Raw genomic sequence first — 18897 nt, 5'->3', positions numbered from 1 at the left:
AAGCGCTCTGGTGCAAAAGATTTCTGAAAAGTTCACACACATCTATGAGTATCACATCAGCCCCCCCTCCTATCCCCCTCTTTAAACTTGTGTTTGTTTACACCCTTGCATATGTCAACAGGTAATTGTGCATTTTTTTTTTTTTTTTTAATGCCTGGACTCATCCTCTGCTGACCTTGCACACAGGGGAATGAAGCAGATTGTTTTTTTTGGAGGGAACATAATAATACTACAGCATGAAGTTGTTCAAACTGTCAAGGAGTCTCTCTATTCTTTATGTTGTTGTTTTTTACGCAACCTATTTCTTTTCCATAATAATGTGATTAAACTGTTCTGGAATTAAAATAAAACCTAAGAGGAACCAGCATCCAGCACAATGAAATGAGGTCTGCATAGTTTGCATTTGAGGCTCCAGAGGACACGAACCACTGTCATGTGATCTTGATTCCCTTATGTTTTTTCTGTCGGTGCAGTCCTCTACAGAAAAACGGACTCATTCTTTAGTTAAATCTCTTAAAAGATACATTTCACTAAAGACTTAATGTATTGCTGGCGTTACCACCCTAAATGCTAATTTTCTTGAAAGTAGGTTATAGAAGACAAATACTGAAGCTTGATTTATGTCTTGAGAGGAATCCCACAGAAACTGGACACTTTGGGTTTCCATTGGCCTCAGCACATTTTTACGGTCTTGCTTCAGAAGCTGCCATCAACAGTGACAAGAACATAACTTCAAGGTTGTTTTTGCTTAACTGAAAATGCTCTGTATATTTTCAGTAAGACTAAGGCCATATAAAAATGTCAATATGGATTACAGTATTTTCATTTGGAGGGAGGTCATTCTTTTAACCGTAGGTCCATAAAGTAGGTAGGCAGGTACCTAACTTGCACATATATACAGCTTATTATAAGAGTTTACAAACTACCAAGAATAATAATCAAAACAAGCAAAAAGCTTATGAACATTTTGTTACAAGTTTATTATGAATGAAATGAAATATACCTTTGTTACAAACAATTTTCAAAAAACATGAATAATTTAATAATAAAAAAGACATGACAAACATAAATTCTGGAGTCACACACAGTGGAACAGCCACAAAGAAAGTCACAGAACACGTGGACTTACGCATGTTTCATTTAACCCGGGGACATGCTTGAATTCAGTCTTCTCAAGTACCAAGGCAGCGCTTACACAGAGCGTGTAAGATACAAGTGGGTTTATGCGCCAATATGGAAGAAAACACCCTGTGACCAGGCTCAACCTTCAGTGAGTCATTCAAATTAATGTTTATTCTCTACTTTACAGAATTAAGACCTTTTTACTTGCAGTCACTGAGGAAGTCAGAAAGTGTGGTCTCTGTACACGAAGCTACAAATCTGTACTTTATATATATAATCTGGTTGAAGAGAGTTGCACAATACATAGTAACACTGTTTCAAGTTTTCAGTGCGTGATGTAGGCAATTTGTGAATAGGCTCAGCTTCAGTGAATAACAATCCCATATATATATATATATATATATATATATATATATATATATATATATATATATATATATATATATATATATATATATATATATATATATATATATATATATATATATATATATATATATATATATATATATATATACATATATATATATACATATATATATATACATATATATATATACATATATATATATACATATATATATATACATATACATATATATATATATACATATATATATATACATATATATACACATATATATATATACATATATATACACATATATACACATATATACATATATATATATATATATATAAAACGCCTGTGCAGTTACAGCTACAGTGAAACAGGGAAGTGGCACAGGCCTGAGCGCTGTGCAGCTGCCTCTGTCTCATGACTGAACATACGTCAGGAGCATTGATCTGTTACAGGTTAACCTTGGTCGCCTGACATGAGCGGCACTTCACTCGCTGCATTGCAAGGGCCGTACAGCAAACACAAGACCTTGGACCAGAGTGCTCCTGTCGGGACAGCAGCCAATGTGTACAAGGCAAACAAGGAAAGTGAAAATATTGTCACTGTGAAACATTCCCATTACGCACCGTGAACATGCACAATCCCTACGGCACACCATGAGCAGCAATCTACTATTCTCAAGTCCTGATAAAAACCTTCAAAGGCATGTGGGAGGCTCATCTGTGAAAAACTCACATGTAAGGCATAGGAAATTCACTTGTCTGAAAGCACTTTCACAATCAATCACACCATTTCCCTGTGAACAACAATAGTAGTTAACGTTCTTCAACTTGTTATGTGGCTTGGTGGCCTTGAGCGCAGTCAAAATAACCCTCCAGCACAGACAGACATATAAAATCAAAGAGCAAATGTTTGGCTCAGTTTTTTAAAAGACACAATCAAGGACTTTGAACTGTCCTTATTGGAGGTGATTGTGCAATGGCAGTGACTTAAACCCATTACAAGCCACAGTCCTTCATTTAAAGCCAGTTTTATAAAACTCACCAATATGATGAATAATTAAAAGGACTGTCATTTCCACAATCTTAGGTAGAAAACTCTCGGATAAGGGTGTAAAATTGCAATACAATACATAGATGCATTTAACCATATAAAAATACATAAATATAACAGGTTACATGTGTTGTTCATTTTGTTGCCAAAAATGTAAGAATGTTTCTTCTACATTCACTGAAATTTTGATTCTCTGGCTGCACAGTCTTTCATCACTCGACCCAAAAGTGCACTGAAATGTTTGATTCTTCATAACGTCGCATTGATAGCAGACGTATTAATGGCACATAGTGATTTTTGAAATGATTTTAGACTCAAGTTGTACCTCATCTATTGAGTCATGTGTCCGTGTTGTCCTCTTTAGAGTATTCCTCCACCAGTTTCTCATAGGAGTGGCTGTGCTCAGAGCAGTCACTGGTAAAGACAGACTCATCAGACTCCGATCCTTGCTCCTCTTTAGAGTTTGTTTCAATATTTTCGTCACACGTCGTTATGGACAGTTTCGCTTTTGAATCATTGTCCTCCTCTTCCTCCTCCAAGTTACTGCCTAAAAAGTTCTCCTCGTCAATGAAAGTAATGTTAGCATTTTGGATAGTGAGTGCATGATACTCTTTGTTGTCCCATGTTCGTTTACTGCAATCGCCCCCGCCGGCGTTTTCAATATCTACGTCTTTATCGAGCTGGTTTTCAAACAAGTCAGGGCTAACTTCATTTTCCACGTGGTCCTCTGTAAGCAGCAAACCACTATCTGTACCCAAGAGGTAGTTCTTTGATTTAGAGAAGGCTACTGTCACACGGTCACTGAAACTATAACGCCTTTTCTGGCGTGGAGACCTGTCCAGACTCAAAATGGTGTGACCGTTAAATACTGGGGCATCGTTGCAACTCTGTGATCGGCCCATGTCTTTAGATTTGGCTTTGTTGATGGCATTGATTGCAGACCCATTCGGCTGGTTGTCTTTTTTGTGACCAATCTGCTTAATCAGGTCGTTGTATCCCTCCTGCTTTTTGGACAGAAAGCTAAATATATTGACGTCATTAGGAGTCGGAGGCATTCTAAGGGATGCTTTGTGTGATTCTTTATAATGTTGCAGCTCATCGAGGGATAATTTGCGAAGCTTGCGGCGTTTCTTCAAAGCCTTGTGAGCCTCTACCACCATTCGCACCTTCCAGTTGAAGAATAAAGAAAGCCACGCCAGGCCAAGGTAAATCCACACCTCCACAAAGTAGCGGTACAGCGTTGGATATTCTTTATTGGGTTCCACACCTGTAAGGGACAAGAAAAGTCCATTACTGGAAGATCATTAAATGTACTTTTAAGTAGAAAAGTAGTCATCTGTACTGATTTTTGGTTCATTTTTTAAATTCACCAAGACAGACAATTGGTAATTTAACCTGTTTTAGAGGGTTAGGGTTATGGACGTAAAATGTTATTCAGTCTGTAAGCTCCCCTGTCAATATGCTTTGAGATTTGGATATGCATACTTGGAGAAATTAACTCTAACCCTAAACCTAACCCTATCTCTCAGATGGCAGATAACAGGTTAATAAAGATGCAAAACCACTTCAACTAAAAATTGTTTTTTTCTTCTTTTGTTAAAAAAAAAAAGTGCAAATGACTACTTGTAATCTTTTCCACCAATGGAAAATTCCTATTCAACTGAGAGCTTACATAAACATATTTAATCAATAAAATGTGTGAAAACAAAACTGAAACAACACAGGATAGCAGTGTTGTTTCAGTCATAATTCAAGTGGCCCATAAAAACAGTGTTCAGTTTCTGTACTTCCATAATACACTCACTATCTTCTATTTGCAATTAAAGGTCATCTTTTTAACCACACTTTAAATAGTACGATAATTTAATGACTATCACTCTCCCATAGATATAAACACATTTCAACACCTACAATGTTTTTATATGTCAAGTATATGAAGTTATGGAAAGGCACATTCTCACACTCAGTAATCCATACACTTCTTTTTGCCTAGGAATGACTACTTCAATATAAAAGGCTTTGATCTACAATAAGGAGACATTGTGTCCAGTGTTCAAACAAATCTGCTACACAGCTGTGCATAAAGAGCTACTGTTCTCTGCTTCAAAGTGTAAACTTACCTGCCACCAAATCTCCGAATCCGATTGTAGTTAAAGTGACAAAGGAGAAATAGAGGCCCTCAACGTAGGTCCAACCCTCCTGGGACATGAACACAAGGGGAGGGAGCACCAAATGCACCAAAACACCCCAGAGGAGGAAGATTGCGGTGCAGGTAAACTGAGCCTTCCTCTGCAGCACAACCAGAAAAAAGGGGTCTTAGATAAAGGGTTATGGGATACTACAGAGGTGTAATGGGAATCAAAAGCCTACCAGTGAAAAGCCCTTCTTAGTCAGGTACTGGCCGAGGTGCTTGGCTCTGCCGCCAAAGAACTTTCCCAGCTCACTGATCCAGGTGAGGCACAGAGGCACACCAAACAGGCCGTAGAAGATACAGAAGACACGGCCAGAGGAGGTTTTAGGGGCGATGTTTCCATAACCTGAGAAGAGGTAAAAGCAAGTAGGAAGAAGAAGATTAATATCTGAAAAATAATATATATCTGAAAACCTCTACAGTACAAAATACAGTTTACGGAATATTTGCAAAAACTGACTGGAAATGCACCTGTTATCTACGACTTACCAATAGTTGTGATAACAGTAGCGGCGAAGATGACGGCATTTGGCCAGTTCCAGTTGTTGAACGTCTTGTTTCCTGTGATGGTCACTCCTTGGCCCGCAGCTTCTGATACTGCCTGAGTAAATACAAGCAAACAGCAAAAACATGAGATTAAACTTTACTTATAAAAAGTGCAATCAAATGCTACATCCATCTTCTTGAGTAGAAAGAAGACAGGAAGTACGGCTCATTTCTTGAACCACATCCTTCCGAGACTGATGCTATCTCTAGTAACACAGCGCACCCTGGAGATCTGCCCTGACCAAAGGGGCTTATGGAGTTAACTACTGCTTACTGTGTGAAACAGGAAACATCTACGGTATGGAGACCAACACACAGAGTGGGTAAACAATCATTTCATAATCGCAATGACGCAGGTTTTCTAAAAGACCAGGTAGATGCACCTTAAGTTATCATTGACACTAATCCGGTGCTTTTTAGGTGCATTGTACAGCATATGTCAAGTGACATGGCAATAGCTTTTGAAAGGTGTTTTGTTTTTGCTTTTTAAATATGTGAGTGGATGCTTAAAGGTATACTTCTAGATTTTTGACATAGGGCCTTATTTCCAAGTTATTCAGAGTGTTGTTGATTTCTGGAGATTTTATTTATTTTTTATACATGCAGTCCTTATATATATATATATATATATATATATATATATATATATATATATATATATATATATATATATATATATATATATATATATATATATATATATTTGAAGAGTTTAGTGGCACTAGGCTAGTGCTAGTTCGGTGCTAGTCTAGCTCATGTCTATGTCTATTACCGGATGGCAGTAGTTTGTTTACCTGCGGCCGGCATTACTACACATGGAATTCACAAAGGAGCTTTCTACAAATCAGATGTGACAACGATTGGAGGACTACCTGATGATTTTGAAGAGGTTTTTAATGCAGGCAACTAGTTACTAATAATAATATAAGAATAATATTATAATAATAATTAATATAAGGACTGCATGAATTATATATATATATATATATATATATATACATATATATATATAATCCTGAAATATCCATTTAAGTATTAGAAAAATTATCAAAGTTCTGCAATATTGATGCATTTTATTTATCTTGTACATTGGTATACTTTGCTCAAAACTCTATGCTCGTTTGCAACAAATTAAATCATTCACTTCTTCTATGGTACTTAGTCAAGTATTCAAATACAATGTAAGCCTCAACAAAATATCATCTTTCAGGAAATGTGCAGAGGTTAGCACAATGCATGTAATCCCCATCGTGGCCGAATATTGTTGGCGGTTTAATAATGACAGGTTTGGGACTGCACTGCTCTGTAATTAGCAGCAGCGAGGGGGGCAGCCTTTTGTCTGTAAAAACACTGTTGCTCCAGTGGGCATTTGGGAGACATCACCAGTGACAGATGAGAAAAACATCATTCCACAAAGCCAAGGCCAATGCCGTAAAAGTTAGGAGTAAAGGAACAGCCTGTGAGGTACACCATGTGGCTAATTATTCCTCCTGAAAAATATGAAAGGAGCGCATTACATCACTGCGTCATCTGGATATAAAACACCTTGACCGGAGACAGGCAGTCCTGGATTTTAAAGACAAAACTTTTTTTTCTGCATTAAATAACATACTGTATTGTTCAAAGCAAGTCTTTTTAATGAAAAGATGAACCCATTTGTTTTGTTGACAGTTTGTGAAATATTCTTAAAAGTTGCACAGTAGCCTAGGAGTTTAGGCTGCAGCGGGCTTTGATAACATCCCTCCCCTCACTGTCGCTTTCACACACTACTGTCCCATCTAAAAACATATAGAAGGAAAACTGAAATCATAAAAATGAATACTGACAAAACTTGACAAAAAGATGAAGGGTTTTCTCGTAGAGTGGACATAAAACTGTCATTACATTAGGAAAATACAAAAAATACATTTTCTACAGAATTATTATTGTTAGCAAAATATCCATGGCATGATCTCCATTTTATATAATGCTCAGGTACTGAACCATTTTTGCAGATTGTGTATCTGTAGCTCGTATTGTTCGTATTGTGACTGGATTTCAAACTGATTTATTATTGAACTGAGACTGACGCAGTGGTGTTTAAGTCTGAAAAGTCCACCGTTTCTTTAAATGGACAGTCTTAACATGATTTATAGTTTGCAAGTACCTGCAACTATGTAACCCAATGTGCACGACTAGCACATGTCAGTCTGTTATGTAAAAGACGGAAAAAAAATGCTTGCGTTTGAAGATTGGAATTGCTGATTGACAGAACTACTATGAGGGCAGAGAGCAGCCATCACGGGAGCTAGACCTTACTCTGCAAGAGACAAGGTGAATGTCCCCGAGATGACCTACAGATAAGATTTGTACTGTAAATATACTCTACAATGTTAATGCTGACAATGTTGGCATCAGGCCTGTAATGAGATTCTAAGATGCGCGCTGTGACCTGTGTGAAGTGAAGCAGCGACCTCAAAGAATGATATTTTTTTATACAGAATGTTTTGTATTTTAAGGTTAAGACAGATTTAAGTGTTTAATAAAAGACATTTCTGGCAGAATGAAAATAGCACAGTAAGCAAGCATGATCTGCAATTTGTACCATGCATCTGCAACTAAAATGCATTTTAGACCCAGGAGCTGAGTACAGTAGAATTGTAAATTTGTACCACTATGTATTGCTTATTTGATCAAACAGGAAACAGCTAGAAAAAAACAACAAGGACAAGCAAAAGTAATGTCCCAATGTCGGCAACACTTTATTTTGATACATAGTACCTGCCAAATTGTAATGTGCTATGTAACAATGTGTAATAACTTGTACCTATGGTACCTATGGTGACCAAAACAGTGAAGATGGCGGCCGCGACACAACGATCTTTCACCAAAGAAAAAAAAAAGAGTGGTGCGCACTGAATGGGTGCTGCTGCCGGATGCTCTCTCATCGAATGCAATTTCTCCATCTGTGAGATCAATAAAGTACCATCTTATCTTATCTTATCTTTACATACACAGTGGAATAATATGTAATTGTAATTTGGAGCATATAATGCATTAAGAAATAGGACCCCAACTCTAGCTCTAAACCTAACCCATACCCCTTATGTACCTCCGAAGTATTAATACACATTATCCCATTGTGTGTGTACCTAACACAATTGTGTACAATGTAATGTGATTCGCAACAATATGTAATAACTTGTACCTAGGAGTTAGATACACAATGGAATAATATGTATTTGTCGTTTGCAGGTATGCCCCCCCACCCCCCCAACAAAACAAACCCTTTCTCTAACTGAAAAGTCACTGTGCAACAAAGATTGTTAAACATCCAAATTATTTATACTGTATTTGGATTGAGCTAAAATAACCACAAAAAATACGTAGGTGGGCTCTGTTATTCTTGGCACATGTGTATAACCTCTGAGCAGAGGGCAGAAAAAAAACCCAAAAACTAGAAAATCCATTTTTAAAAAATATGAATCGATTTGACTGATCAACTCAATTTTTTAATCAAATAGATTTTTTCCCAGCTCTATAAGGCATAACTTTAGCCCTAACCTTAAGCGCTAACCCTAAGGGTATTGTGTCCTATTGCATTATGTACTAGGCCTGAGCGATATGGCCTAAAATCTCTTTCATGATATAAAAAAAGAAACATCACGATACTGATATATTGTTATTTGTTTTATACTTGTTACCGGCACCTCTTGGCCAGGTCTCCCTCGGAAAAGAGATTTATCTCAAGGCACACCTGGTTAAATAAAGGTTAAATAAATTAAAAAAACAAAATTTGATGATATAACTGACAACAAACCAATTACTTCAAAAGATATTCCATTCTCTTTTTTAGCGCCATACTAATTTCCTCGCAAATATGATCTACTCAAGCAATTTACATCCTTTTTAAGCACCTGCCCCTGTGTTCAGTCAGTGTTTATGCTGCTCTGATGGAGCTGAGCGTAACATAAATATCATGTCCACAACGATATATAAATTACAACGACATAAAAAATTATATCGTGATAACGATATATGATACAATATGGTCCAACCCTATGTACCTACAAAGTACAAATACAAGTTATTCCATTGTTTATCTAACCCATAGGTACAATTTTTTTTTCACATTGTACTAAATTTAGTTTGGTACAATGTATCAAGGTACTGTAAAATAAAGTGATACCATAAAGGGTAACCCAAATGTCAAACAGTCAGCGGTAAAGCAGCAGATGGATAATTGTCTCCTGTCCTAAGACCCTTCGTCGCAGCAAGGAAAAACTCGAACACCCTGTGTGGGGGAAAAAAAGCTACAGTATCCATGTGCTCTGGTGCGAGTGGAGTCCATCTGCAGTCTTGATATTGGATTTTTTTGTCTCTCCCTTGTTTGACACCAAAACAACAAAGACTTGTCCCCAGGTTCTACAAGGTACTCTAAAGGCCATAGGTCAGCCTGAGGTCAACCACAGGCCACAGCTGACCCTGAGAACAAGAGACAAAACCAGCCTGAGGGAGCAAAGATAAAAGAGACTGTTGTAAAGCTGCACTGACTTCACCTCCGGAGGAAGTGTTAAACTAGCTGGACAGTCTTCTTTAGCAACACTGATCACCGATGGGGTTCAACCAGGTGTACCATTAAGGATATTAAGATTTTTTGCAAATGTATCAACCTTCATACTTTTTTTTTTTTTAGAAATTTAAGTTGAAGGCAATCCTTTTGTTCACTTTGCTTTTAAGCATCAGATTGTGATGATATCAGAGTTGACAAAAGTCCAGATTTGTTGTCTCTCACAACATTTCACACTAGTTTTTATCCAGCAATTTGAATTTACCATAAAATACGCTGACACTAATGTTGCAACTCACAACAGTAGCCTTCCGTTGGTCAAAGTGGACTGCCCAATGCTAAAAGTAAGACTTTTATGGCAGAGATGAAGGTGACATGAGACTAAGCAGAGGGGCACATGTCAATAACCAACACAAAATAAAAAACACGATGACAAGCTTGGCCCTTATCAGAACAGCTGCCACAGAGTACTTCAGTTCCTACTGTGTATTTTTGTTAGGATTGCACTCACACCAGTGTTAATTTTGACAACATATTTTATTTTAGTTTTAGTTTTAGTCTTTTGACTAAAATGTAATTTAATTTTAGTCGAGATTTAGTCCAAAAAAACGTTTCAATTTTAGTCTAGTTTTACTCGACTAAAATTGCATGTAAATTTAGTCGACTAAATTTAAGACTAATTTAGTCGACTTTGCATTGATAATATTCATTATAATCATATTTAATCTTGTTCCTCTGCTTCATGGAGCTGCTCCACATGAACAAAGCTCAGAGCTGATCCTTTGGCAGAGAATTTACATGATCTGAGGCTCTTTCAGACGGTTAATAGAAGTTTGGCTGATTTTAGTCTCTCCGTTTCATTTTTATTTAGTCTTATTTTAGTCGACTAAAATATCTGGACATTTTAATAATAGTTTTAGTCTCATGAAAAACTTTTAATTTAGTTTTAGTCCAATTTTAGTCGTCAAAAATATCACTTTGACTAAAATTAAGACTAAATATTTTAGTCGACGAAATTAACATTGACTCACACAAACTGCAAGATAAATATGGCCAGTATAGCCATCTTTGTGCCAGTTCAGCTTTGTAAACGTTTTCTCCTATGGTAGCTAAAACTTCGCAGCAACTTTAGGTCATTTTTTTGCAGTCCATTCCATGTTAGAACATCTTAACAAAGGTTTCAATGTCACTAAGTTTGGTTACGCAGATTCAAATTGCTTTCTTGACAGGCTCTTATTTTTTTAATTGTTTTATATTTAGGCTAAAGGGCAAAGCTAATGTACTGCTTTCTTTTTCAATGATGTCACCATTGTAATCACAGTTATGGCATGTAATCAAAATGCACATGAGGAGAGTTTTCCCAAACAGACACCCTTGAGAATGCAGAGAATGCATCAAAGACAAGTCTGTTTTGATAATTCATTGCCTACACCTCCAAACTCATGACATCAAGATCAACAACCACCTTCTATCACTTTGAGCCGTTTATTTACACTTAGAAGGAGAATAAAGAGAGGATTTCATTCGGCCAGGGCCTGAAGCACCCGGCAAAGTTGACGACTGAAACAGTGGGCTGCTTCATTCATAGAGGCCTGGCCACTGGCTATGGTAAACCTCAAGCATGTGATAGAACTGTATTGATGAAAACACTGGCAGTGTCTGCAGAATGTATCCAATAAAACGTGATATTACAGTCATGTGCAGTGGAGACACTAGGGGAAAGTGACTTTAGTCATGCAAAAAGTCTAATCAGATAACCCAGTTCCTTGACTAGGAACATTCATGCAAGACTGGAGACTCAAACAAGATGGAAGAATGTGGATTTGAGAAAAGGACATGAAGTATACATGTAGTATACAATTCAAAGACTGTCAAAACGGTTGTATACATGTATTTTCTCTAGGACACACATAAAAACAAATTCTGAAATTCATATGTAATTGAAAGGCAAAGCAAGGCAACTTTATTTATACTGCGCATTTCGTATGCAAGGCAACTCAATGCGCCTCTATCATCATATCACAAAAAACTACTGATAATTAATGACAAGTTGATCAAATGTAACTAATTTATGATGCATTTACCATTAATATTCAAAGTAAAATGAACAAAGCTTTGATGCTTTCTCATGTGCATTTTGATCACCTGAAAATAGAAAAAAGATTGCTTTAGCTTTGTTAATAAATAATTATTGGTTGGTCTACTAGTGTAAATAACTCTTTACATCAAACTAAATAAAAGATTTTTCATTATGTTCTGCCGGGTCTATTCATACATGCAGCAGCACTAATAGTTTACATTTGCCCGGGAGATGATAAGTGAACATTTGCAACAGTCTCTCAAGAGCCAACATTGATGGGCCATAAAATCCATTCTGCAAACTGTGACCACTTCAAGGCTTGTTCGGTTAATAGTAAACTCTCTGTTATTGAGACACATAACAGAAGACCAACTTTAACAAGACTGTCGCCTTCACTTGTAAACGCTGCTTTTATAAAGTGTGTTTTTAATTGCTAACAAACTGAGCAGAGTTTCCATTGTGGAAATCTCCTGACTTTGAAGATGATAAAACTTGAGCCTGCAGTCTTTTTTGCAAGACACTTTGTAGCAGGTGCCATTGGAGAGTAAGTAAAATGTATAGTTACATTTTGGAAATATGAGGACCATTGGTGGTACAAAAGCTTCTGCTGCTATTACAAGTGCTGTTCAGATCTTAGTTTAGTTAGTCATTTATGTATTTTTTGTTTTGGTTGTAGACAGGGCTGCACAAGGTATCACCAAATGATCATTACCGTAATAGGTTAAAAGAAAAAAGGAGTGATTTTCCTAATTTACTTCCATTTAAACCTTGCTTTGGTCATATTTTAGCATTTTTCCTCACAAAACCATAGCTTATGATTTTAGTTTAAATCTCATGGAAAGTTGAAATGGTTTAGCAAAATAATGTAAAAATGAAGACAGTTGTCAGTTACAGCAACTTTTCTCATGTCTTTGGGGATTATATTAGTCATCACCATTAACATTGTTTTAATTCTGAATTATTGGTTTACTTTTGTTTGTGTCAGGACTTGGCCTCATTTAGCCCTATGTCATACAGTAAGTGTATTGATTCTTTGAGCCAAGATTTACTGCCGATATACTCTTGGTTTAGCCCGATAGTTTAGTCCTGAATGCATCCTTGTCCGATCTCTGTAAATTCTATAAAAGCCTACCTTTATCATCAACATAAGACATTTTAGCTTTGCTTTTTAGAAAGTTGTTTCTGAAGTTTCTGAAGCCTGAATATGCAAAACAAAGTCTGACATTCTGTACAAAGCTGAGAGGCGAATGTTGGCCCGTGTCAGGCTCCAACTGTTACTGAGGTGCTATGAATGGGGGAGGTTCATGGACATATTCCCTTTCAGAGACCCCCAAAGACAAAAAAGAGGCAGTAGGCAACAGCAGATGTGGGGGAGGGGCCACAATAAATCTTCCCCAATACAAAATGTGCTTTAGGTTCAAAAAGGAGGACAAATTCATACAAGTTCGAGTATTATATAAAAATAAGGAAACTAAATAATATATTAATGACACAATATACGCGAATAAGCATAAAACTAATTTGTAGGGTTTTCTCGTCCAAAAGACTTGCTTACATAGACCATAGCCAAGGCAATGATGGTTCTGTCTCGCAATACTTTAAGATATTGTGCAAACAGAAAGACCACGAGCTGGCTCAGAGCATTAAAAGAATACTTTTGCTAATAATTGAGGGCATTACATATAACATATAATTAATAACAATTTATTAAAAATAAATACATACAATTATATTGAAACATACTAAATCTAGTAGGCCATATATTGTGTATATGTTGAGGTCATATTGCAGCATGGATCAACAACTGGAAGGCAGCAAGGTCACAGAGGAGCTCCTAGTCGACTGAATAAACACAAGTTGGGGCCCAAACACATGCAAACTATACTCTGTTTACCCACTATGTGTTCATTGAAGTCTGACGGAAATGATAAAAAAAAACAGATCTTTACAGCTGGTTAAAGGAGTACAATTTTTTTTACAAGAAATTAACAATGGAACACGGTGTCTTTTTGTTTATTGGGGCTATAACTTCACCCAGTGCATCCAAAAATCATAACTTTTTTGTTGACATAACATCTCTAGTCAAAGACAAGTCTCCAAGTTATGATGGCAATAAAATAAACTATTCCCTTTCTTCTCAGTGGAACAACTGCCTATGCAAGGCAACATTAGCAGACTTTGTAGCAAATCATTGTTGGTAGATAGTTGAATGCTAAACCCCCACTTACAAGTGCTGCACAGCGAGGCAATTTGCATAGAGGCATGCCCAAGCAGGTGCAACTACAGACCTGTGCAAAGCAGAAGGTTCTGCTAATATTCCTCTGCTTCCAGTAAGTTTTAATCTAGATGATTATTGGACGAATTCAAGAGCAACACCTGCTTGTGCATGTTTGGTATGGCAGCTATTTTTCAAGTTAACTGTGCACTTCTGCCAGCCTGATCTTCCTGTAGCCAAAAGTGCCGAGCAACAGTTGGATTGATTGCTCATACGCCTGTTGTAAATGTTATTATCAAAGGACAACTTCAACTGATTGTCTTGTGATGTTGACTTTAATAATAAGACAGTGTGTCTGAAAATGTGTGCCATACCTCTAAAATTCTGTTCAAATCATCTCTCGTCAGACAGGGGTAGTCCTTGAGTATTTTATCCTTTTGGGCAGTGTAGTCTCTTGCAGCCCGCTTCCAGTTGGGCTCTTCCAGGACTTGAAAAATTGCTGCCCCAATGGACAGATAAAAAATAATAGCAGAAGTCAGCAAGGGGCCCTTATCTACCATACTTCTGTAAAAGTGACAACAATGTCGACACGCACGAGACGTGGGGAGAGAAGACACAGGAAAGGGGGGTAGACAGCGACAATGGCCCCGGAGACAGTTTTTACGCTGGAGGCATTTTCAACCGCGGCTTCAGCAAAGTCTCCAAAAGTTTCTTCTTCCGCGCCCGGGCTTTGAAGAGTGTGAGAAAAGTTTTCCCGCAGACAACATTGAGGTCCAAACTTAACCTGCTTAACTTGAGCATTAACCGTCAGCACGAGCCGCTGTTGCCTGTCTATCTATCACCGCTTCCACGTGCGCAGCAGGAGGAGGACGCACTGGCAGCTGCTAAAGTAGTGCGCGAGAGAGGAGAACGAGGACGCGCACAAGATCCGCCCAGAAATAAGAGAAAGAGAAGGGGAAAAAAAACGTCCCCGAGGCGATAGTAGCAGTGGGGGGGTACCACCGTGGGCTCCTGTGTGTCCTCCTTATCTGCAGGTGTATGGCTTCTGAAGCTGCGGTCAGCAGGTATGCAACTGTAAAGAAGCAAGTTGTATGGACTTTGTAGTCTGTTTAATTTGATGAATGTTTAAACCAAATGGGAATCACGTGGTTTAGTGGCTAATGCAATAAGAATGTAAGTTTTCCCTTGGCTGTGTCAAAACTACAGTGTACAGTGTGCTTTTGATTATGGGTCTTAAGCTTATTTGCCCCGTTTGGAAAATCAAAACACTAACAATGACGGTGCACAAAGACGTTTCCTTTTTTCTTGTTTACAAACACTTGGGCAGAGGTGAGGTGGAGGGGGTAGGTGGAGTAATTACGCATTAGCACCCAGTCCTTTAATATTGTTTGGAAGAATCCATAGACTACTAGAGTAAAAGTCATGGTTACTCTTTTCACCTTGTCACTGATAAAAGTGATAAAAACCTTTATGTTCAGGGTTGACATTATGAAAAAGAATGCATTGCTTGTATTTCATAAGATTCAAATTCGTTTTGCTCTTGTTTTTAAAGTTTCACATTGTGTCATGTTTTGTCTGTTGTATTAAGTCGCTAATCATTTTTTTTCCGCTCAAACAGTCCTTCAGTATTTGAGTTGTAGGATCACCAAATACTTTTCCATGGCGCCTGCTTTGGGCTTTAGGCCAATGCATATTTGGTCATATGAGTAACTTCCAACAACCCCAGCTGCCAGACACTAACATGGCCTTCGGCTATGAACCAATGTTAGAAATATTAAGTTTTATTGCCCAGTTTGGCTTAATTGTTTACTCTGAGGATTAACTCTGCTTTCTTTGTTAAATCTGCCTGGAGCAAAGATCAAACTGAAGAACAAACGATTGATTAGTGAGAGTCATGTACCCTCTGAGATACGCCTTATCATTATATAGCTATGGACAAAGAGTGCAACAGAACAAGTCTATAGGACACATAAGAGGTGTGACGAGCTACATCAAACCACCGTGCTGTGGTCTCAGTGAATGTGCGAGAATGTTTGGTATGCAAGACAACAAGGCATTGCATCATGTACTGCTCATCTCGAGGATTATTTTTACCATTTGAGTGTCAGTATGTGTGCCCGCTTTTGCCCCAATAAAAGGAATGGGTTTGATTTTTGCGGTAAAAATTATGACCTAGCTTTTTGCGGAGCCTTTTCCTACAAGTTCTCACACAGTTAAGATTGATAGCCTTCTAAATAAATCAGTTCCTTTCAACAATGGCTCTCGGCTGAACCACTTTTTACACATCATTGTCAGTGTTCCAAGATCATATAAGAGACAGTGCGTAAACCCAGTTTGAGAGAAGATGTACTTAACGCATGTGTGAGCTTGTCTTTTGAAGAAACCAAAACAGAAAGCGGGTTTTATATTTCATTTTTGTGAAGATGCCCCAAGGTGAGAGGTTATTGTGTCAAACCAAACCCACAGCTAAAGTACACCGATAAAAAGGAATGCTTTGTTTTGTTTAAAAAAGTAAAAAAAGAAAAGGCAACAAAAACAGCTTTATTAGTGAAATAATGTACCCACATCCGTTTCATGTTGTGAAATTTACAATCGATTTTAACAACTAAACTAGATGTTATTCATTATTGCCAGAACAGAGTTTCAGCGACTATTAGGGAAAAGAGATTGTTTGAAACAGTGGCACTGCTCTAAAGCCTGACTGAGCCACTTTATGCCAAATTGTGATAATTGTTGTAAGAGCTTTAAACTTAAAAAGGCAAGTGTTGCAATAAATGAATGTTGCAAATACAGCCGAACTTGTAAAACCATATGACCTTTATGTGCATGCAACTCCTTTTACAATTATAGACTACTGTGGGAAAGAACAGTCAAAAATATGATGCAGCGTTGATTTCTAACAGGATGTGACAGAGAAATGTCTTTGGTGCTGCAGAGGAGTGTGTTACTGCTGATTCAGCTTTTTTTCTGATGGATGCACAGGTCCTGGGCTCTGTGTCGTCTGCTGCACACATTAGACTGTGGTATACTTCTGCAACTGGAACTTGCATAACCTCCATACCAGCGTTGCTCTGGCCCCTCCCCACATCCTAAGCATGACCCCATTATACAGAAAAAAGTACTGTCTGTGTGGAAATAGTTCTGCTCAATGTATGGCGGCACACTATTTGAAAAAGTCCAAATCACTGCATTTGAAATTTGCTATGAGTGAAGCGATGAGTTGTGATCTGCAGTTGTGGTCTGCAGATAGTCGTGTGAACTGGTAGTCCATCACAGAGCATTTTAAGGAGTAAGTGTGTATGTTTTCACATGTCACAGTAGAGGAACATTTGACGTCATGATTGCTCACAAAATCAGTTGATAAATGCGCTCCTCTCACAGCACTCTACATAAGGTCACAGCAGCAGATGGTCAGTGATATTTTTGTGTATACAGTAAAAGTGAAGACTGCTGCGGTGGTCTGAATTAGAAAACCGACTGGGATCCAAGGGGACTTCCAGAGGTTTAATTTTGTTGGATAAGACAAACTGGAAAGACGACGTCAGATAAGTCAGGATCAATAGGCAAAGAAAGCCCTTTTCTTTGGTCCTCATGGCAGGGAGCTGACATTGCTATAATACAACCCCCTTGTGGCCAGTGGCGACTCCAAAAGACACTTTGGAAATAGGGTTCTCAGGGTTCTTATGTAGCTTTGGGCCTCGTTAGTAGGTGTCATATTTTTAACAACGCTGGTTTTTGTACATCATCTCTAAAAAGATGGAAGCCTAAATGCTAAAACTAAGATTGACTGGAGCAATGTGGAGGCTCATAGCCAGAGGCCCGCCCCATGAGGGCGGGCTCCCCGCCTTTTGCCCTTTTAAGGAACAGGCTTCGTAGGAGGAGATTGAGCAGCCATATTAATTTCACATGCCACATGGGATTATTACTATGAATGGTGCTGAATATGACCTGCCGATCTCTATTATTTAGGTCTATGGTCAGGATACAGTTTGGATCCATTAAAGGGGGGGTATTATGCAAAATCGACTTTTTCAAGCTTTACATCATCTTATTATGTCATTCCCTCATTAAAAACATGCCTGAGTGTTGCCTTGGCGCATTCACGTATTTTTGAGTAATCTGTAAAAACTCTGATGGCAGCCATTTTAGGGACAGGTTTGCCTGAGTCCTCCTGGGAACGCCCCCACCTCCTGGAGACGCCTCCGAGCTTTCGTCACCAGCCGAGTAACCAACCACTGCTCCTCAGCAGAACCCCCTCCCCACTGATGCCACAGACAGCGTGTGGAGGGGGCGTGTGGGAAAGGGTCAGAGGTTCTTAAAGAGACAGAGGCCTATTTCAAGACATTCACTACAGCCATTTTGAGAGAGCAAAAGGTTTCGTCATCATTGTAGTGTGCCATAGACTGGTGCTATGTGATTGAAAAAAGCATAATACCCCCTCTTTAACCTTTGACCTGCCACTACAATTTTAGTAGTCGACTAGTCAATCTTGTCAAAGCATTAGTTTTATATTGCATTTTATGATTATAATTCAACTTGGATAGACTCAAACAGAGACAAAAGCATCAATTAGAAAGATTTATTGACATACTGTATATATTTTTGGCCCCAGCGGCATCGAAGTATTGGGTCAAATGCAGAGGACAAATTTCCTTACGGGGACAATAACGACACACAATCATAGTTAGTATGGATGGGTACTAGGCTAGCCTTAGGCATGTCTTTCCCCACAGCCTGGCACTGGTGGTAGTATAGGAGACTGGTAAAGGATGTAACAGGG

General features: G+C 38.1%; 1 protein-coding gene across 1 annotated transcript; it reads right to left on the bottom strand.

The window, feature by feature from the left end:
• Positions 1-1833: 1833 nt before the first annotated feature.
• On the bottom strand, positions 1834-14962 carry LOC306975912 (potassium channel subfamily K member 5-like). The gene is made up of 5 exons (XM_079573715.1): positions 14492-14962; positions 5217-5328; positions 4907-5073; positions 4657-4825; positions 1834-3803 (listed from the first exon to the last, which is right to left on the bottom strand). The coding sequence occupies exons 1-5, from the start codon at positions 14675-14677 to the stop codon at positions 2875-2877; spliced, it is 1563 nt and encodes a 520-aa protein (XP_079429841.1). The 5' UTR covers positions 14678-14962; the 3' UTR covers positions 1834-2874.
• Positions 14963-18897: the final 3935 nt, after the last annotated feature.

Source organism: Gobius niger, assembly GCF_951799975.1.
Source record: "Gobius niger genome assembly, chromosome: 16".
Taxonomy (NCBI): Eukaryota; Metazoa; Chordata; class Actinopteri; order Gobiiformes; family Gobiidae; genus Gobius; species Gobius niger.
Note: the sequence above shows the minus strand (reverse complement) of the source record. Positions and strands in the feature narration are given on the sequence as shown.

What these genes read in the sequence shown, in the direction of transcription:
- LOC306975912 (XM_079573715.1), bottom strand. Translation starts at nt 14,677, where the DNA reads ATGGTAGATAAGGGCCCCTTGCTGACTTCTGCTATTATTTTTTATCTG. An exon ending in ATTTGAACAGAATTTTAGAG is followed by an intron (nt 5,329 to 14,491) that starts GTATGGCACACA and finishes GTATTTACTCAG; the next exon opens with GCAGTATCAGAAGCTGCGGG. An exon ending in ATTCGGAGATTTGGTGGCAG is followed by an intron (nt 3,804 to 4,656) that starts GTAAGTTTACAC and finishes TGTCCCTTACAG; the next exon opens with GTGTGGAACCCAATAAAGAA.